General features: G+C 37.6%; 1 protein-coding gene across 3 annotated transcripts; it reads right to left on the reverse strand.

Moving 5' to 3' along the window:
- Nucleotides 1–5778: 5778 nt before the first annotated feature.
- LOC139150827 (putative oxidoreductase YteT) lies at nucleotides 5779–21819 on the reverse strand. 3 transcript variants are annotated; one of them, XM_070723229.1, is made up of 11 exons: nucleotides 21467–21819; nucleotides 14065–14223; nucleotides 13866–13925; nucleotides 12895–13002; nucleotides 12467–12523; nucleotides 11613–11743; nucleotides 10840–10894; nucleotides 9247–9333; nucleotides 8852–9082; nucleotides 8165–8329; nucleotides 5779–8035 (listed from the first exon to the last, which is right to left on the reverse strand). In XM_070723229.1, exons 1-11 carry the CDS (start codon nucleotides 21554–21556, stop codon nucleotides 7880–7882), a joined length of 1299 nt encoding a protein of 432 aa, XP_070579330.1. In that variant the 5' UTR covers nucleotides 21557–21819; the 3' UTR covers nucleotides 5779–7879. The 3 variants fall into 3 exon arrangements, with proteins under 3 accessions (XP_070579330.1, XP_070579331.1, XP_070579333.1); XM_070723230.1 differs by lacking the exon at nucleotides 21467–21819 and adding an exon at nucleotides 14608–14717; XM_070723232.1 differs by lacking the exon at nucleotides 21467–21819 and adding an exon at nucleotides 14475–14560.
- Between the last annotated feature and the right edge of the window lie 841 nt (nucleotides 21820–22660).

Consider the following 22660-nt stretch of genomic DNA (forward strand, 5'->3'; position numbering starts at 1 on the left):
AGATGTCTAATATTTAGATGGGCATATTTAGATTTCTACCCTATAGTTATTCCTATATACAAAAAATCGGACATCCAGCTCTATTGGCTTGCTCAGAATTAAATATGCGCATAATTAATGAGGTACAATATGTGGTGTCATAAGGTGTCCCATCATACCAAATATGAAGGGTGTAGCACTTGTGGTTACTGAGTTGTGGACAAATATATATATTTGAGGTCAAAGGTCATTGAGGTCACGTGACATTTTGTCAAAATAATTGTGTTGCTAAGTTATTCCTATATACCAAAAATCAGACCTCTAGCTCTATTGGCTCGCTCAAAATTAGATATGCGCATAATTAATGAGGTACAATATGTGGTGTCATAAGGTGTCTTATCATACTAAATATGAAGGATGTAGCACTTGTGGTTACTGAGTTGTGGACAAATATATATATTTGAGGTCAAAGGTCATTGAGGTCACGTGACATTTTGTCATAATAATTGTATTGCTAAGTTATTCCTATATACCAAAAATCAGACCTCTAGCTCTATTGGCTCGCTCAAAATAAGATATGCGCATAATTAATGAGGTACAATATATGGTGTCATAAGGTGTCCTCCCATACCAAATATGAAGGGTGTAGCACTTGTGGTTACTGAGTTGTGGACAGATATGTATATTTGAGGTCAAAGGTCATTGAGGTCACGTGACGTTTTGTCAAACAAATTATATTGTTAACTTATCCCTATATACCAAAAATCAGACCTCTAGCTCTATTGGCTCGCTCAAAATTAGATATGCGCATAATTAATGAGGTACAATATGTGGCGTCATAAGGTGTCCCATCATACCAAATATGAAAGGTTTAGACCTTGTGGTTACTGAATTATGGACAATAATGTATATTTGAGGTCAAAGGTCACCAAGGTCACATGATATTTTGTCAAAATGTCTGAGATATCTGTGTGAACCGATGGACTCACTAATGGACTCACGGACGGATATGACCCAATCTACACGCCCCCTGGACTTTATCCGTGGGGACAAAAAAACTGTGTCACTGCATCCTTTAGGCAATATGAATACGATGAGAAACTAAATTTTTATTTTTCTTGGCCTTATACATGGGAATCTATGGAGAACTGCCTTATACATGGGAGTCTATGGAGGTGTAAACTAAAAAGTCTTCTAACACGGCCAAATTCGATCGCATTGTGAAACAAATCGACGTGCATCTGTATGGGGTTGGGTACTATTCTTGTGCAAAGTTTGAAAGAAATTGACCAGGGCATGTCTGAGATATCTGCGTGAACGGACGGACGGACTGACATGACCAAACCTATAACTCCCCCAGGACTTCGTCCGTGGGCACTAAAAACAACGCAACAGTTATTACAGCTACACCGGCGGTAGGTTCATATCCAGAGCCCCGTACGGTCTGCCGCCGTCGCTTGAAAACAATCTCATAAACCTTGCCATATAGGCAACTGTGTATGGGCAGCTGGATACTTGACTTCCCAGAGAAGGGGAGCTGTCACGTTCAAGCTCAGGATTATTTGTCGATCAAATTTCAGTAAATTTACCTTACCTAGTTGAAATTTTGTCTACAGGCTGAAATTTCGCCGAAGTTTGACAAAATTGCATCGATTTTTCAGGTTCATATCCGACATTTTTGAGTTTTGAGTGCAGACAGAAATAAGTTTTGAGGCAACATGGCTGCGACCCCATGTTGACCCCTAGCCCTGCGTACGATGCTATGTGCTACAGCTAACACACAGCATCGTACGCAGGGAGAGAGAGTTGCCGACATCGAAGGTTATTTACGAGAAGTGAATAAAAGACTGTCATTTTTGGAAGCGATCGAGTAGCTGAGGTAGGCTGGGATACGACTTGGGCCCAAGAACGCTGAATTTCGGCAGTCATTTTGCTTTTTACGTCAAGTCCCAAAATGGATTTGAATTGTCACCGACCCTACGTATGGGTCTTTGCAGGGCTATGGTGAGCGGGGCGATTAGCTGTAGCGGAACACACAGCATCGTACGCAGGGCTAGTTGACCCCAAGTGAAAATGTGTTCGCGATCAAATCTTCCTATATTTTTTTCAGAATTTTCTACAAAATCATTGCTTCTTAAATCTTTTGTAAAATATAGAATACTAAAATAAAAATGCGATGTGCCATGTCTCCAGATTTCTAAAATATCGTTCGTTGACTCATTTCGCAAACTTGTGACGCAGTTGAAATTCAATACTGACCACCAAATAATCTTAATGAGACGAGATCATTCTAGACATCCTCCAAATTATCCAACCATTCGCGTTAGAGTTCAGCTCGCTTAGAGTATCATAACATTCTTCGGCCTTCGTTTAGATCGACCCTAATCTCTCCCATTTAGGAAATAAATACACAAGCTACCTTGACAAAACTTCGTGCACCATCCAGGACCAAACGCACTACAAATCTGTCTTGACGTCATCATCTCCTTACATGGTAATCGGCATACCGTATTTTTTAGCAAAGGAGACACAGAATACGTCGGAGTATTCAGTTTCAAAACGTATTACATTGTGTGATGTTGTCAAAAAAAGGTAATGTTACTGCAGTGGTATAAATTACAAAGCACAAAAGTTCAAATCAGTTTATTTTGGACTGGCTTTACCCAACATTTCATATTGTTTCTTATGCCAGATTTGACCACGTACTTACTGGCAACCCCTTTACATGCAAATTTTGTGTCAAATGGTGTGTTCTCCTTGAAAAACAAACATACGATTTCTATATGAAGGAGGCGAAATTTGCCCTCAAAACTCGAAACCACCCCTTATGGGGTGTACCTAGCTATTTTGAACGAGCTTCTCGAATCTGCAGCTCTATTTCGAAATGATGGTCTGGTTTTCTCAGCTCAAGGATAAGTGTTCTCCATCGCTGTGGGCATACTATTCTCAACTGGGGTACAGTTTCCAGTCGTAATGTTTTTCATTGTGTCCGGGATATAAAACCTTTCCTTTTCACACTTTTACTTTGATTAACACTAGTCCACATCTTGTCAGCGATTAAACATTTTTCAAGTTTAAATGTTAAATTCTGGTCTCGAGCCCTTTCGTTCGACCAAACTGAAATTACCCTCCCACTTTGGCTCGTCCAGTGGGTGTAGCAAGGGTCGTGCCATCGCCTAGGAAACGGAGGGTGCATTAATTGTTGCATTTCGATGCACATTTTGATTATATTCAGAAGATTTTGTGGCAAAAACTCAGATAGAGAAGCATTAATATTCACATCTCACTTATTCAAGACTGGCTGAGAGCAGCACTTCCATTCAGTTAACATCATTACGCCATTTATTATGCCAAGAAAGATGAAGCCAAGACATTTTGCCCTCCCTGGTCTCAGCCAGAAATGATTATACCTTACAGAGTTTTTTCCCACGGAATGAAAACAAATGTACTTGGGCTGAGGCCCAAGTACAATAAAAACAGATATACTTAATAAAACGCAACATACTGCTATGTTTCCAGAATAACCGCATACTCAACATTTGACTGTCTCCTGAAAACCCTATGTGATTCCTGTATTAGATTCAACACAAAATCTTCAGACACTGAAATTTCTGAACACTTAAACATAAGTCTGGCCATGAGAGTCTGTCGGGAGTTGTGCATATGCTAACTGCTTTTAGCATGACCACATGCGTAGATTCGTGCGATACCGCAAGGTGAAAAGTGTCTTCAGTCAGTAACTAGCGTAACAGTTTGCTATTTAGGATATTGTATTACTGGATTACCGCCATAATTTTGATAATCTATTCTGGATTTTTCCTACATGATCTACTTCCTCTAGCCTGTTTGAATGGCCAATATCGGCGACACAGCCTGTACATGTGTGGCGTGCACGGGTATTGATATTAACTTTACTTTGCGTCCTAAATTGATTTGGTCCTGAATTGATTTCTGAACAATAAACCGTGCATTTTTCTCATTGTTTGATCTCAGAAAATAAAAAAACTAGACTAAAACTGAACTGATTAAGTTTATTTTGACGGGTGTAATTGGTTTATGACACATTTTTCACTAAGCTCTCTGATTTATGTTTTAGCATATAACCACTCATTACCACTGCAATAGTCCGGGCGAACTTGGCATAGCAGAATTATAGCTACTGTGTGTATAGCCTGTTATCAGTGGGCGTAAGATTGCAAGCAAGGCGACTTACACATACTTGGTTAAATGCAATTTTAATAAAAATGCTCTGAAAATTTGACCCGCGTGATAATTTCCAAATTTTTCATAAGTGAAAATATCCCTGAGGAATAATTGACTTAAACAGACACAATGTCATTCACAGGTGACCATGACATTCTTTGATAATGACTGTTTACTGTCTGTCAAAGGATTGAATGGATTAATGAAGTAAATGTATTGACTATTATGAATAATATCACAGTTTGTGTAATAGACATGCAGCAATCGATAAGACTGTAATATTCCTGATAGACAAATATAAGTCATATCGATTTAGTTTACTGAACAATAATAAACACCTACCAATAGACATCAAATCAGGTCCAATAATCGTTATCATTCAAGGTAAACTGTGAAATTTACCAGGTCCAAGGAACGTATAGATGATGACAAAGGCAATGGGGCCATCTTGAACCACAAAATAGTGGTGGTACCAGGTGTCCGGAATGGGTAAGCGTACCCTGCCAGCTAGCCGCACCCGTCAAGATTGACCCAAAGCGACAAATTCATTGTTATTTGGTGAATTCACCAAATTACTTTTGTGAGTCAAAATTTGGTATACTGTCACTCATCATTTGAGAAACAGACAGGTCATATTTTGATACATCATCTCTGTATCTACCGTAGAACTTCTTAAATGATTTCACTAATCTACTTTCTGAGAATCCTTGCCTCACTAACTTTTGAGCTAATAGGCTGTGTCTAACTCGAAAGTCTTCATATAAATGGCATGCTCTACTGTACCTGAGGAGTTGTGAAATATACACACCATAAGCTGGAGATGATGGTATATTGCTCGACAAAAAGGGAAAGTTTATGATTTCAAAGTTGAAATCGTCTCTTTTGTCATACAGCTTAGTATATAGTGTATTATGTCTAATTTCAAACAATATGTCTAGGTATGATGCCGAGTCCACACTTTCAGTTGTTTCTTTTATTTCTAAATCATCTGGGTAGATGTGGTGTAGATAATTGGATATACCAGGATTGTTTAAACTGATGAGATCATCAATATATCAGTGGGTGTTGTTAAATCGCTTGGCAATCCTTTTACACCCAGATTTCTTAAGTGATTGCATGAACTCTGCTTCATACGAATACAAAAATAAGTCTGCAAGAAGTGGGGCGCAGTTTGTGCCCATGGGAATGCCTATGGTTTGCCTGAATGTCATGCCAGCAAACTTGATAAATATGTTGTCAATTAGGAAATATAGCATTTGAATCACCTCAACATCACTGTATTTGAGCTTGGCATCACTGTTGTTGGTGAAATAGCCTAAGTTGTGCTTGATACCAAGTATGCCATGATTTTTCAAATTATCCATGTACACAATGATGAGCCCCTATACAGTGTCTTTTGCCATGGAAACTCTTAGTTGATGATCGTGTTCTCACTTACGTAGAGTTAGAACATGGCTCATTACATTACTTATGTGATGACTTTCTAAACATTGGTGCTGAATTACAGATCACTTTCGTGAGATAAACACGACAGAATGCCTCCTACTATACTTAATTTCAGGCTCGCATCGCGCATGATCTAGCAGAACCGTTTGTCATCTATCAAGTATAAAGTGAATTTTAATATGCCAGTGTCTACACATTTAATGAGTCCATCTTTCCATTTGTTTCGTAAATTCATAAAGGGTTTGAAAAATTATTCGGAGACTTTGACCAACATTAGAATGAATCAACCAACACATACGTCAACTGTACAGATTTTGTAAAGGAAACGTTTAAATTGGAGGAAGGAAAATGTAAATTGATGAAAATCATCCCTTGATAAAATATTCATGTCTTAAAATGAAATCGGTGTGCCGTACATTTCCTTATGTTTAATACTTGTTAACCATAAAAAATGGAGATGGATAAAACAATGCTTGAAAAGGGTAGACTGCATTTGCAACGGTGACTAAACACATTGCAACACCGCCGCACAATAAAATATCAAACATTTTACTGGTGTATAGGATACAAAATACTTACAAATCGAAATCACACACAAACACGAAAATCTAGAAATGAACAAATACAATACAAAACACGATTCGATGAAAAAAACAGAACCTATGCATGATGATTTTGGTGCTAAGCCAATGACTGAATCTAATGACAGCTAGTTCTTCCGTCAATAGCACAGCGCCGCCAGCGACAGAAACGGGGGTCGGCACTTGACGTGACAAGCTAGCTCAGTTGCAGATTTCGGACAAAAACTCAGTCCCTGCTAGGTAGCGCTTCAAGTCCTGTAGGAAAGCATGCAGCAATTCCAGCTCTAATATTTAATTTTCTCATTGTGAAAGGCACTGACAAAAACTAACAGAATGGTGTACACTTATATTCTGTATTTATGTTGTATACATGTCTTATAGCTGTACGAGATAGTCTTAGAGCAAATGAGGAAACACCAGATCATGATGGGCTCGCACTTCGTGTCACAAGACAAGGTTCACTTTTCTGCAATATACCAGTCAAAAAATGAACAAAAAGCAAAATAAAACCAAAAAAATTAAACCGCGGTTTCGGCATAGTCATGCAACATGAGTTATTAATCACAAATATTTGATTCAACTTTGTTCAATAGAGTTTGGCAGAAGTGTGGCAGTACACATTTTCTTGCAGATTTTGTGCCTGTGCGGAAAAGGTAGGAAAATTATGTGCATGGTAAGAAAAAATTGTCCGGTACCGGCATACCACATATCATTTTTTTACTGTAGCATTATCGTTGAACTCATCGTGCAGTGATACTAGAATTTTACACGATGAAGAGTTAATTATGAGTATTTCTATTTTCTCTGCCCTCTATAGGTGATATGGTTCCCACAAAAATATCTTTTTCTTCGGTCTATGGTGGTAATTAAAAGTACAATGTTTACGAAACTTAAAGTGTACATTTCTAGTCTTTATGAAATTCATAAAAAATATTGTAATGTTTCATATCTGAGTGTAATTTGTAAGGACTGTATTATACCTTGATAATATCTATCGGCAGCGTGTGGCTAACAGGGCCTCACACATCATCGATGACAGCACTCATCCAGCTCATGATTTATTTCAATTGCTCCCCTCTGGACGGCGCTATCGGTCCTTTAAAGTGAATACCGCATGTTTTAGCAATAGTTTTTATCAACGTGCTGTTCGAATACTTTCAGATCGCAATTGTATTTTTATTACCTGTATCCATAGGATTTTATATTCTTTTTTTACTCATGCCTCCTTGGTATTACTTTTTTTATTTTATTGTCGGTTTTTAAAGTGCTTTAGTTAATATCTGATGTGTTGTTTTGTGTGACGACAGCAAGACAATTTCCTAATGTACATGTACATAATGGCAATAAAGTTATCTAGTATCTATGTGACGAAGTGACGAAAACGATGTCATGTTCACTGCAATGTTTTACGAACCGTAAGGAAACTTTGACGATGAAAACTATTAATTATCTATCTGATCCAATAGCTAAAATTACTTATGAAAATACTATCTGCACATGAGAAATATTAACAGTTGGTCTTACCATGCGAATGGCATTTTAGTGGATAAACTAACAAGAAAAAAGGAAGGAAAACTTGCTGTTGAGTAATTGCGATGTATAATTGAAAAAACGTTGCCAAGAAAAACGAAACGTTTGATTTGGAGATTCGAGCCAGATTATAAGGTGATTCAATTTACATTGGTGTTTCGGGTCATACTGCACGCGATATCGTCGTCTATCGTAACTACTCGGTTTTCCCGCCTTGATTGTTCCGCAGCAAATGTCAGACGATGGCTGTTCAGTGACTCGTGGGGACCAGTTGTGATGTAGGAAGCGTCGTTTGTCTGGAAAAATAACAATGATAAAATATGAGATGTAGACATAATAGTACAGTAATTATCAGCGACCAAAATACAGCAGAAGAAACTTTGTTGTTTTAAAAAGAATTCGTCGAATTGAAATATTTTACTTACAGACACAGCGCGTATAAAAGCATCCATTAGAAAATAATCAGAACATCCATGTCCCCACAGATGGCTGCCTGGTGGCGCTGTTTGGGAATGGACATAGCTGGATGTTGTCCCAGTATTGAAGTCATAAACGTACACAGGTCCGAAGCCGTCACATGTAATCTCTCCCTGAAACGGCACAAACACCTCACTAACCAAAATATGAATGTGAAGAGTCAGAGTGGTTTCTTTTGTGAACTCTGGAACACTTTCTATCAGTATACATTTATTTCTTTAATATGGATAATGAACAGGTCAAATTTGTCATCGACAAACTTGGTATCACATTCATTTAATATTTGATATGGTGCTTGTCTTTACCGCGTCATCATCGGTTGAATGAAGTTTTAACTTTGAAAGAATTGGGAAATCATCAAACAAACTGTTTTTAATGTGATGCTTGTTGCATAGATCTGAAATAAAACACATTTCCCGGTTGTATCTTTCGATTGCTCTTTTGTTACCTTTACTTCTTACTTGCTTTCTTATATCAGTTTTGTCACACATTCATTTGTTGTTTGTTTCAAGTTCGTCAGTGTTAGCTCACAACTTCAACGCTGACCATGTTATTCAAAAATGCACGGAAACGTACTTATTTACGCATCTAGGTTTTGCGTCATCAAATATAGTTACTTGTTAACTACTACGCACCTTAGTCCCAAATATCCTGGTTTGGCTTTCGCAGATCTTTTCTGTGAAAGCTACCATCGTAAAGGATGCTGTCCTGCCTCCTTCAAAGGTGAAATTTACAACTTGGTTGTCACAGACGTCATTGTCACATTCGTAGACGCATCTTCCGTATGGTCCATTCTTTAATGCATCGGTCACGTTTTCTATGTCGTATACGTCAGTTATGAGATTCGTTGGCCACTCGCTTGGGTTCTGATGAAAAGATAGATGGGACAATCAAGGTTTAAAATATTCATCGTATGCATGTTCACTCATGTACCGAGCAGTCTTCGATCTATCATACACGATAGGCGAAAGGTAAAATGCTTGCTAAGGAAACGACACTGCAATACAACAGAATACTTTCATTTACACACCTTTCCGTCCATATATATTTTCTTCGCAGAGTACGGACAACCACCTTCGACACTGCAGTCCGAGCAGCGATATCCGGCACCTACAGGCTTGGTGCAGATAATGTCAATTATTTATCACAAAGACGTGAGGATTAGAAAATGTGATTATGTATAAAGCTTATAATAATCTAGGTACATTCAATATTGCAAGCTATAGCACTATTGACAATGAAAGATGTAGCATGTAATTAGATGCTTTTGAAGAAAACTTACAAATCTAGGATGGCTAGATGTCCTTGTCAGTAGTCTAGTTTCCGCTAGATTACCATACAGACTTACAAGGCAATCGTTTTGTACTTTGTACACGAGTACTTTGATTAATTTAATTCAACCTCGTCACTATGGCAACAGGAAATGCACCTTCGTGAAATCTGTGGATACGAATGATTGTAATCACCTTAGGAGTGACATTTAATTTTGCTCTTATTAGGACAAATACTACTGTTAACGAGTTTTAGAGTATGGTGTCGTTTTGTAAGTTTACGCTTCGGTAAAGACAATACTGACCCTTACCACGTGATACGTTTAGGGAGCAGTCAGTATTTACTGCCTGGGGACTTGGAGGAATGTGAGGGGGTCACTAAAAAAATAAAAACTTCAAGGGGGTTGCTCGAAATGTGAAGAGGAAGAAAAGGGAGAAGGGGAGGGGGTACTCAAATTTTTGTACTAAATAAGTTGAAACACCTCTCAGATTGCACCACACTGTACCATTGCACATATCAATTTTTCAAAATATTCCACGCAAGATAGGGAACAGCCCCCTCTGACGCCTTTCCCCTAAGCCTCTCGCGTGTCGTCCCCCTGTACTTTCAAATTCTGCCAAGTCAGATATCCTAGTGAAAACCCTGTTATGATACCCATCTAAATTAAACAATCTATGGTTGGATACTGGTTATAGCGTGAACTTTTATATTTGTATTTTGTTGTCGCTTTGAATTTCATTTTGTTAGTTTTCGCCTTTTTCAAGCGTCATGAGATAACCGATGATAATCTAGCAGGGTACATCAGGATTTGAAAGGTCTTTACTATTGCTGTATTTGTGTAAACTTTACAGCTACATGTATTGGTATTTAACTTTTCTAGGGGGGGGGGGGTCAGTCAAAATTTTTGAGTTAGAGAAGGGGTTACTCAAACTCATCATGATTGGCAAGGGGGTGGGTTACTCGAAATTTCGGAGTTTCCGATCCAATTCCTCCGACCACCCTCCCAGGCTGTAAATAAAGACGGCTCCCTTAGAGATGATGCAGAACGGCCGTAAAGACTCTATTCGAAAATTGATGAATTTTATAAACGTCTATGTACAGTTACAGAAAACTGTCTTCACACTCATGTCACAATTGCAAAGTGTTCCTTATATGGAAAGTCGTAACAAAATGACCGCACACACTGGCTAGATTAAAGTCGATGAACAATATAATACGCACATTAACGATTGTGTGAGAAATTGGTCTGAGCATGCGTGAGGAAGTCTTGATGAACGTATTTTCCGTTGTAACCAATGAATGCATTCTTCCTTTCAACGCAGACTACAAAGCAGCATAATCAAGTCGTTACCTTATTTTCTTTCCTAAAATGGTTCAGCGATCCGAACGACGATACCTGTGTACACCTGTGTGATGTAAAGGTATAAACTTTCTTTATTATTCTTTGACTTGAAACATAATTTCTGAACAAGGTCCCTCCACAGGCCGTGTTCTAAATATTGGTACTTTGGGCATTTTGCATGAATGATCGGTGGTTCTGCAGCTTATGGATCACTGGGGCCACAGTTTGAAAGAACGGACCAAGCCCATACTTGTGAAACTATAGATGGTACTGTTCATATACAGTTAACACCTGTATAAAAATGTTTTGAGTCAGGATATTGTTGGGCCTGATGATTCCTCCGACAACATTTCATCTCTGGATCATGTTATATTCTGGAAAAAAAAACATGTTCTTAGCCATTTCAAATGACTCCATCTCGAACTATGTGTTTCTGTTGTGGCACAAATACACAGAGTTAACGTTCACCACTTATTAAAAGATTCAGTAAGACACAGCTGCATAGCGATTCTTAGATTCCAGGCTGTGTTTTTGCATATCATATTTTCTTGGACCTGTTTAATTTTGATTTTGTAAATTTTGTAGTGCGCCATATTACATGTGTTTAGCCATCGACTGAGTCTGACAATTTATCAAATCGGGAAGCTTTTATGTTAGATTTTCAATGGTTTTTTTGATACACACATGCAGTAACTTGAAAGTCTTGATCAGTGCAGTGTGCTGGGTCTGATACTTTGGATTCGTTTCAAATGGTGTCTTAACGGAAAACTGGCAATGCTCACTTGCTATTACCCATCCAATAGTAAATGAGATCAATATCATGACATGACTTGGTCAATAACGAGAACGCACTGCTTTTCTCTGCCCTCCAATTGCCGCGGACATACGAGTGAGCAAAATGGAAGTATCCGACCTGTGGACAAAAAGCGAGGCAAATGTTATCTTGTCGTTTTACTCTATTTAACGACGATCGGAATCACATTTTGACGGTTTGCGATCCCGCTCTTACGTCATTAATCACAGCTGTAGGTCATTTTCCACATCAGTTGTCACACCATAGACAGTAGAGAACACACACAATGTAATATCACACACACAATATGCTATAGAAAATGTCGAAAGATTAACTTTTGTGGCCAGGTAATTAAAATTTTATTTGTAACTCCTCTAACACACTTCTAATCAGAATACCACGTGTTAATACAAAACAACTTATTGGAGAACGATCGTTCAGTTACACTTGTCCCTCAGTTTGGAGTTCACTCCCAACCGCGCGCGGCCAACCTCCGTCACCATCTGTCCTCAGATTTCTTTCGTCGCATCATCAAGACACGTTCGTTGAAATACTGAATTTCTTTTCCATTCGTTGTTTTGTTTCCCACAGTTCTTACTACCTTCCTTCTCTTAGAGCTCAACGAGATTAGTATTCTTGTATTCGTGCTATATCATTATAACAAAATTCACAAGTCTTCGATGTAGAGACGAGTTATAGATCAATTCTTCAATCCCGTCTCTAAGGACTGTTGTTGGGTTCAATTACAACGAATTATTTAATAGATACAACGACTGGGAAATAAAACAGGTACCAATATGTCCGGATACAATATAAAGAAACAAAAAAGTTTTATTAACTTACAGGTTCTGTATGTTGAATGTTTACCACTTTTCCGATTGCACCACTCTCTATAATTTCCTGCACAGAGAGATTATGGAGGGACGTTGGCTATAATATTCATAGATTTACATTTCCTTACTAATAACATGTGGAGGCATGGCTTGAAAGGAGAGACATAGCTACTTTGCATTGAGAAACCACGATAACTATATAACCTAGTACCTCTGTTTGTTGAATAAGCGGATAATATTCCTTTAACGTGTCACATTACATTTTTTCTGATTTCAGTACAAATTGATCGTACTCTCAAATATTTACTATTAACCATAACAGATAAATCGGCAATCGTTCTATGATATGTCAAACATTTCTTATATTTGCCTTCATTTGCTATAAAGGATACAATGTCAATATTTTCAGCATATCCGTTACCAAGGCCTGTAACTAACCTTAATTTTGACCTTGGACTCTTGATACCGAAACACAAGACAAACAGATAACATAACGCTGTTCCTTTCACAGGCTTCAACGATTTCTTGGCAGTCTTCTTCAGTAACCTTGGAAACAGCAAATGTACATTAACATAACAAGTTAATGATATGACACCGTAACAAAAAACCCTAGGGCTTAACGCCGTTATACTGTGAAGAAGAGAAAAATTCATAATTGATCAATATATACAAACTAAATTATAAAAGAAATATTGAGAAATAAAATCTAAAAATTTTACGTCTACATGAAATTTAGCATTTAATCATTGATACTGTAGATATTTATCAGAATATCTCCTTCGGTAACATTGCATTCTTTTCAAACAATTCTTTAGACTAACACACAAGCTGCGTGGCATATGTCGATAACTTTACTAGGTAGCTTTCATTTTATATATCTGCAGTGAGTCACACCATCGACGCAACAGTTTCTGAAGTTTATTCCTTCGATTTACTCTGTGAGAATGTCAAGAAGCCCGAAGAGTCGGGGGAACCTAACATCCTAAAATTTGCCACGTTTTAGCTAAGTTTTCTTCGGACCTCTTGACAATGATTTAGTACATTAATTGTAGGTCATGGGCTATTTTGAAAAGCGGAAAATTCGCACAGATATAAATACAGAACATGTGATGACCCAGTTAATAGATTAACTGAGATTTGCAGTAGCTCGACCTTCACCGTGACCACCGTAACATTAGCGTTTGTATCACAATGTTGAGGATTACAAGAGTATAATCCCTGTATGATAGACCGGGTTCCTTGGTGAACTTAAATTGGAATCAGGACGTAAACAAACATGCTTGGTACTTTTTCCCTGTCTTTTGGTTTTGACAAATAAAACGTTTTATTCGATGACTACGTTTGTAGAAGAAGAAGACTTACTGACTCGGCATTGACCGAGTAATATTCATAAATTATGTAGTACTTACAGCCATAGGTTTTTCTAGCAGTATGTGGTAGCCTTTGTCAGCGCACGCTACTGCAGGTTTCTGCAAAAGTTCAGTTTTTTGAGTAAGGTTAGTTCGACGTCCTCGACTGTCTTTACAAATTATAGCTTTGCATACACAATCGAAACTTCAATTGGAATTTTTCAAAATAGTTAAAAAATAGTAATTGAGACGGTCCTACCTTATGATGTCTGTCTTGAGTTGTAATAATGACGACATCAGCAAATTTGTCTCTCGCTATGAAGTCCGACCAATCCGAGAAGACATTTTCACCCGGGATTTCATAAAGTGATTGCATACGCTTCATCCTGATTGGTATCGGATCTGCCACACCAACAATCTGTCAAAGGAATACAATAAATTTGTCAATTTTATCGTAAACCGAAAACTTTCCATATTTCGATGGGCTGCTATGATAGTTACGGTTGTGAATTTGAATTAGCCATCTTCGCGCCAAGAACGATAACTTGATGAAAGTACATAATGAACATGACGTTTAACCAAAAACACGATGTAATCAATTGCGACATTTCACAGAAAATATGTAAACGCCATAAAGACAAGAGTGAAATTATACTAGCAATTTATTACTACAAAACATCTTGCTCGTAGCGCCTGAGTTCGAAGAGTGCGGTGATCACTTGGACATTAGACATAGCATTGACGTAACTAGTGACCATACTTCCAAGTGTGGTGAACAATCCGCCATTCTGGGTTTACATACCAACGTAATCAAGGTTGCCACGCATTCACATGTCCGCAGTATGTAGGACACGCAGATATACAGTTCAATGTCCATGAGGATGAAAGGCTAGAGTACAACACAGATTCAATGAGGTCAATGATGTCATAATGAGTTTAGTCACTCATACCCGCATCTATGAGATGAAACGTGATGCCAGTCTAAATCCTTTCCGCCGTGTGTCTTGGTAAACATACATTACGAATAATAGCAAATGAAGTTACATTTTCTGAGTATTTGCAGCAGTGAGTTTTTCAGATTGTGGCTAATCCGCTTAAGGTAGCTATATACCTTTTAGACACTTTCAGATTTTTATTTTTTTCTCAATTGAACACGTCCCAAACCCCAATAAAGTATACATTTTCTGAAAGCCCTGATATAGAGCTATCCGACCAAGCACAGTACACGGTCATTATTTGCATAAGAGTCACGTGACAAGAGTTTTGCTGAACCTTCCAAAAACCAGTTTTTCCCGCCTTATGCGAACACGCTGCAAGATATCCGGTTGGAATTTCTTCATTGACAAGCCTTGACAATATCCTTCAAAACTGTGTCTGCGATTTTTTCCCGGAGGCTCCATTCAAATTATATGGCGTGATAATTAAAATTCCTTGAAAAGCACCTTCATCTAACACCTTTAAGAGTGCATTAAAAAAAAACAAAGGCATATAAAGAAAATCCCAGACACGGTTTTGAAGGATATTGTCAAGGCTTGTCAATGAAGAAATTCCAATCGGATATCTTGCAGCGTGTTCGCATAAGGCGGGAAAAACCGGTTTTTTGAAGGTTCAGCAAAACTCTTGTCACGTGACTCTTATGCAAATAATGACCGTGTACTGTGCTTGGTCGGATAGCTCTATATCAGGGCTTTCAGAAAATGTATTCTTATTGGGGTTTGGGACGTGTTCAATTGAGAAAAAAATAAAAATCTGAAAGTGTCTAAAAGGTATGTAGCTACCTTAATGATATATGGGTCGACTTCAGTGTTTCATTTGAGTTGTTTTTGTCATTGTCCATAAAATTGGTACAAAACTTATAGTGAATGTGAAAGAAACAGGACAATACACGCCCAAGCATCGTTGTGGGTCGTCATATATCATAGGTGGCCCTAGAATGCATCTACTCTCAAGGAATCAGTTTTACATAGGACTAACAGTAAATGGTGTTCACCTTGGAGAAGGGACCTTCTTCGAACTGGAGTCTGCGTCATGAAATCAAAAAGCAACGTTCAATATTTCATTTCAGATTGCGGTGAACATTTGCATGATAATGATCCAATGCTGACATCAGAAACAGAAATGAGATGCGTGTACGTGTAACCTCCATAAATGTGATAACCTCCACGGATGTAATATCAACCACAATTGTAAGGCTTATTAAATCAACCATGTAATAAAACAGTCAACCATTAATGTAACAACCCGGAACCACAGATGTAATAAACAAATTGACCATAAATGTAATAAAACTCAGCCATAAATGTAATAAACTTGAACTTGTATATATAATCATTTGTTTATCAATGCCCTGAGTAAATAATAAGCTTCAATAAGACTTGTGTAATGTTATTGTACACTTTCTTGAAACTAGGTTTCCTTTCCGAAACACAGACTACACTGAGAACACTTTCAGAGGTACCGATCAAACCGTTAGATATAGGAAGTGGAACAGCAGTTCAAGACATTAATGATGACATAATAAGAAGGCGTCAAAATAGCTCATCAACCAGTGATACCACAAAAACTTTACAATAGACGACTCAGAACAAACAACAGAGAAATATACACACTTAGAACAGAAACTTACGACACAAAACATGTTGGCGAGAACATGTATCTATATTTCAATCTAGTAAACACGATACGAACACTATTTTGAACACAGTGGAACAAAATTAGTATCCCCAGTGAAGGAACAAACTTCGAGTGGGACAACATAGGAATACAGACAATCTATCAATTATTCAATACAATTTATCAACTGAAGATGAATTCGAGGCAACTGATAGAGAAAGTATGGCAACAGCGTTAAAGAATCGTAATGTTATACAGTCTCTCCACTCTAGAGTAGCGACTGCATGACACGCAGATTACGACTGTGGCCAATCAGTTCTATACTCCAAACAACGAAACGTAAAATACACTTTCAAAATACACAAAACACACTAAACACAAACAATTAAGATAAGAACAATGTGTGGAGTCGCTTTCGTATTTCATAGATAAATATTTAAGGGCTAATTCTTCAATTGACAGGATTGAGATGAAAAAATAGATTTATTATACATTTATAATATGGTTGCCAAGTCATCTTACGGGTGATTTTTTATTACATTTATGGTTACCATTTATTACAATCATGGTTGGTGTGTTTATTACATTTATGGTTGATTTTTGTTACATTTATGGGTGATATTACATTTATGGGTGCATTTTATTACAATTACGGTTGATGTTACATTAATGCAGATTATTACATTTATGGAGGTTACAGATGACAAATAGCACCAGATATGAACTGTAAATGCTCACGTGTTTCATTATATATTGCAGTTATGTGTAAATTTGAACCTTTGCCACATGTTTGCAACTTCATTGAAATAATTATGATCAACATAATATACAATATTCACCACAGATTCACCTCTAAAGGTCATTAAGTATTCAAATATGTAATTAGCTGAAATAAAAATAATTGATTTCTTTGACTGTTATCATTGTATCACCACTTTATATAGCGAGTGTAATTAATTGCCTTTGGTCAAGTCCTTCAAACTATATATTCCAAACTTTGAAAGCTCATTAGATATGCAAACTATAAATTAGCTGACATGAAAACTTAAGTGCCAAATGATTCTAATATTGGTATAACCAGGTATAATCATCAATGTACATAGCATGTCATGCCAACTTTGATCAAATAAATCCAAGTATATATCCCTAATTAGGAAAGTTAATTAAATACACACATTAGGAATTGGCTGAAGCAAAAATGCTTAATGCTTTTCAATAATGTTAGCCTACATAATAGTATCTTTAATGTACATAGCAAGTTTCATCAATTTTGGTTATGTAAATTCAAATATATATCCCTAATTTCAAAAATTCATTAAATATGCAAATTAGGAGCTGGATGAAGTAAAAAGCTTAATGACTTTCAATAATGTCGTATCGTAGCATCTTTAATGTACATAGCAAGTTTTGTCAACTTTGGTTAAGTCAATACAGATAAATATCCCTGACTATGAAAGTTCATCAAATATGCAAATAAGGAATTGGCTAAAGTTTAAATGCTTAGTGACTTTCAATAATGTTCTATCATAGTATCTTTAATGTGCATTGCCAGTTTCATCAACTTTGGTCTCATCAATTCAGATAAATACCCCTAATTAGGAAAGTTCATAAAATATGCAAATTAGGAATTGGCTGATGTAAAAATGCTGAATTACATTTAATAATGTTCTATTATAGTATCTTCAATGCACATAGCAAGTTTCATCAACTTTGGTCATGTAACTTCAAATATATATCCTTAATTTCAAAAATTCATTAAATATGCAAATTGGGATTTGGATGTAGTAAAAATGCTTAATGACTTTCAATAAGGTTAAATCATAGTATCTTCAATATGCATACCAAGTTTCGTCAATTTTGATCGAGTAAATTCAGATATATACTCCTAATTAGGAAATTTCATTAAACATGCAAATTAGTAATTATCCTTCACGTCACCCCTTAATATCTTTCAAAGCTGATATATCTTGGTGTGATCAACATTTGTAGCGAATCTCATCAAACTGTGTGCGGTCGTTGTCAATATATATCAGTTTTTTCTAAAATCATTAATTATGCAAATGAGCAAAAAGTAAGCAAGCCACACCCACCAAAAACTAATCAGTTCTTGCCATTTGCAAACTAAATCTATGTACCAGATTTGATTCTCATCTGATCAGCCATTTTTGAGATATTGAGTACACAGACAGACAGACAGACACACAGACAGACAGACAGACAGACAGACAGACAGACAGACATCACTGCGACATATGCCAACGTGTGTCAACACGTGAGCAAAAAATGCGCATCGACTTCATAATTCTTTACCACACTCACAGCAGTACTGTAATCTTTACACGCTCCCATCTTTTGACTGTAGTGACGCACGAACGTGAGTGAGCACCGGAGCGACCAGCCAGAACAGGTGCAAAACCATACAGTATTTGAAATGTCTGAACAGCAACAAAATAATCGATACGGAAATCAATAGGTAGCCAATGAACTCTTGAAAGAAGGGAGCGGGAAGACATTGAAATATCTACTCCAAATATTGCGCCATCAGCTCGTTTTTGAAATTTTTGTAAAGTCGTTGTAGATTCGTCTTCGAAGTATTACGGGTCTCATTGCATGCGGCAACGCATTAAGAATTACACCGAGATAATTTGATCGTAGCGTCGTTGATCAGGATAAAGGTTTAGCTCACGAGAATTGACCACTATATGCCTTTGCGACGTTACTGCCCGTATTTACGCAGAGGGGCCTCAGGCTCCGATGATGATGATTAAACATTTAAAAATGAAGAAAAATATAAATATATTTGGACTCAGTAAAGTTGTTGTTGTTGTTGTTATTGTTGTTATTGTTGTTGTTGTTGTTGTTGTTGTAGTTGATAGTATTTGCAGAAAAGGACAAATTATGCGCTGCAAAATTCAATACAGCCTAACTGTACACATGGAGGTAAGCTACCTCCATGCTATACACATGCGCTGCAAAATTCAATACAGCCTAACTTTACCCAAGGGATGTCACTTCAAAAACCTGCCGATTTGTGACTTTTCATCGGTAAATGGTTAAAATGTTTGAATATGATTGAGAAGGACTAATGTGCTTTGACCCTACGTCGAATTTTACCACTCTCGATGCTTGCTAGGTGCATTTTTTGGCGATGGAAAAGAAAGTGTGTGAAAATGAAGTGACTTCCCTTGGGTACAGTGAGGCTGTATTGAATTTTGCAGCGCATAATTTGTCCTGTTCTGCAAATACTATCAACAACAACAACAACAACAACAACAACTTTACTGAGTCCAAATATATTTTTATTTTTCTTCATTTTTAAATGATTAATCATCATCATCATCATCATCATCGGAGCCTGAGGCCCCTATGCTTTGAGCGCGGTGCTAGCGAAGGGCCGACTCAAAAGCCCTGTCTCAAAGTCAACATATACTACGACAAAAACAGCTCTAACGAAAGAAAGCTCTAAGAAATTCGCTATTCGAATAAATGAGGTTTTTATTTGCATTTACAGTAACAACGAAAATATAGGTTGCTATATCTATAAGCGATGTTTTTGTAGTTGCGTCAGTGCAATATTGTACACTGCATCTGTGCGTTACGTTGAGCGGTCCATCACTTCAGGTAAAACGCTGAACTAACAATATCCTTATGTCTGCTGTCTCTTCTGTACGTTGAACTCTACCTCGAACTAGAACTCATGATCTGAGAAAGCTCTCTATTTTCAGCGGGCTTTCAAACGACATCTTGTGGATAATTACAATGAGAGACAGGGGAGTGAAAATGTATCAAACGTGCCCTGAAAATATCATGCTGATTAAAACATAAAATACTGTATTCAACAGCGTACGCACTGTGAGTCTGACCATAGACAGTGAGTAAGGCCTGTAAATATGTATGCTTGAATTACACAATGGCAACGGTATCGACACAGTTTTATAAAGAAATTCCGATCGGCAACCAGCCTTTTTCTTCGCACTGGCCTCTTACACCAATAAAAGTGAGTGTCGTAGTATGGAGGTACAATGGCATAAGGTTGAAGCATGATGCTCAGAAGTGCTTCCTGTGAAAAGTTACAACGGTTTCAGAAATCATATTTTGCACATTAAATGTTTTATGGTATCCATTCAGCACGAAGATTAATCCACACACTTCACCAACAGTTCCTAGCTTCAAAACAAATATATGAAGTCAACCTGTAGATGGTAATTTAAACACCTTTTTGAATGCCAAGACAGTATCTGCAGCTGGAGAGGGAGGGTTCCCGGACCAAAGCGCTCAACCCACCGCCGCCCGTCCCAAGTCGGGGGCAGCTGCAGTAGACTGAGAAGAGCTGATAACAGGATGTAGTGAAGCCTGGGCTTGATAACTGGAGGAACATCGCCCACACTGTACACGTCATAATAAAACGTTGATGCAGATCAAGCCAGGCAACGGCCACCACCGGCCATGGTTTCAATCTGTAATATATTTACATGAATGTGTTTCCCTTTACACCGTATAATGTGGCCATAGCAACAACAATGGTATATGGTCGACTACCAGGCGTAGATCAATTATTTTGAAAGGTATTGTTTAAATCTGTTCACAGAACCAACACGAAGTTTATGAGGACACCGTGATATAAACACCTTGCGAATCACTGATTGGTGTGCACATGATATAGATTTTGCCTACAATATCCATATCTTGCACAGCCATTTCATCAACTGCAATTTTATGGTCATGAACTGTTTTTTTCTCAAACTTTTACGGGAAATGTATTGTGAAAAGTCTATCAGATTTAGTAAACTCTCCTATAGATCGCAATATAATTAAGGTGACGACGAATGTTGTCACTCACATTTTTTCAGTAGAAACACAACTCAGCAAGCTAGATGTTTCGGAACTTTCTCTCTGTTTCTACGTTTCTTGAAGCCTCTTGACGATAGAGAAATCCATGAGTGGTCGGAGGCATTTTGCATAATGAGTGCTACCGCCATCACGCTCCTTTTCACACAAGGGACAACAAAGATAATGATTTAATTGCTTATAAACCCTTTAATACTTACCTTTAATCTATCTGGATGATCCAGTGCGAATGTTGCATACTCGTTTCCCCTCGCACCAGCACCGATGACGACAGCACGGACTTGATTCATTTTAAAGCAGTTTTGAAATGAGTGTCCTGACTACTGAAGTGGGCGAACTGAAATGGGTGTACTGAAATTGGTGTACTGAAATGTGTGTTCTGAAATGAATGCACTAAAATAAGTGTACTCAAATAAGATTACTGGAATGGGTGTACTGCACGATCGAACAATGCCTTAATTTTAGCTTTTGCGTCACCGAACCATTTGCGAACGAAGGTAACTTACCTTGATCCCGGGTAGTCCAGGTCAAGGTTGTCATTTCTTTCCGCTCTACTGACAGCGATCAGCTGATGTGCCAATGAAGACTAGCCGAAATAAAAATATGTTTCCGGTAACCTCGCCGATCAAAGACATTTTTTTCGCATTTTCAAAAATAACGAGCAGATTTTCTAAATTCACCGAATTTTATGGGTCTCAGCAACAAAATTGAAAATAAAAAAATGCTGCCTACCCTAATTGCCTACCCTAATTTTCGGAAGCATGTTACTGGAAACACAAACATTTTTTTTATTTGGCCTTAAAAACTGTACGAGCAAAATAGAATGAAAATAAATCCATGGCAAATTATATTTCAGATTTACAGCAATGCGTTACGACAACAAACGACACGACAGCCCTTAAACCACATCATAAACGTACTTTTTTCTCATGCCCCGATAGATCTGGAGAAATGCTACAGGTCTGCTGATATTTTTACAAACCAAGGACCTCTATAATTGCCCTGTAATAAATGCACTTCTATTTACTTAATAAGCTATATATATTCGGGAGGGCAAAAATAAAACACTCAGAATTTACTGGCATGTAAAAGGTCGAGACAGAACGACCTTAATGTCTGACGTGTCCTAATGTGCTTCGCCAATCTGTGCCTTCCATGAAAATATGCTGCAATCCCATCTCACTATCTTCGAGAGTAAAAGTCAAAAATTAACGGGCGAGGCTTGCCGAGGTCGTTAATTTTGGCTTTTCTCTCCCCCGCGCCCATAAATAAACGTTAATGGTCAGCGCGGAGTCTGTTATTTCCATTTTATTATCAACGAACCCCCAAAACCACCAAAATTTACGATAATTTCCAACGCGAATGACAACATGACCCCAGAACTTGTCAGTGGA

This window comes from Ptychodera flava, chromosome 15 (genome assembly GCF_041260155.1).
Source record: "Ptychodera flava strain L36383 chromosome 15, AS_Pfla_20210202, whole genome shotgun sequence".
Classification (NCBI taxonomy): Eukaryota; Metazoa; Hemichordata; class Enteropneusta; family Ptychoderidae; genus Ptychodera; species Ptychodera flava.

Coding starts and splice junctions, on each gene's coding strand:
- LOC139150827 (XM_070723229.1), bottom strand. CDS start 21,556: ATGAATCAAGTCCGTGCTGTCGTCATCGGTGCTGGTGCGAGGGGAAAC. Junction 14,224..21,466: donor ATCATCCAGATAGATTAAAG/GTAAGTATTAAA, acceptor TTCCTTTGACAG/ATTGTTGGTGTGGCAGATCC. Junction 9,083..9,246: donor AAATATATATGGACGGAAAG/GTGTGTAAATGA, acceptor TCTTTTCATCAG/AACCCAAGCGAGTGGCCAAC.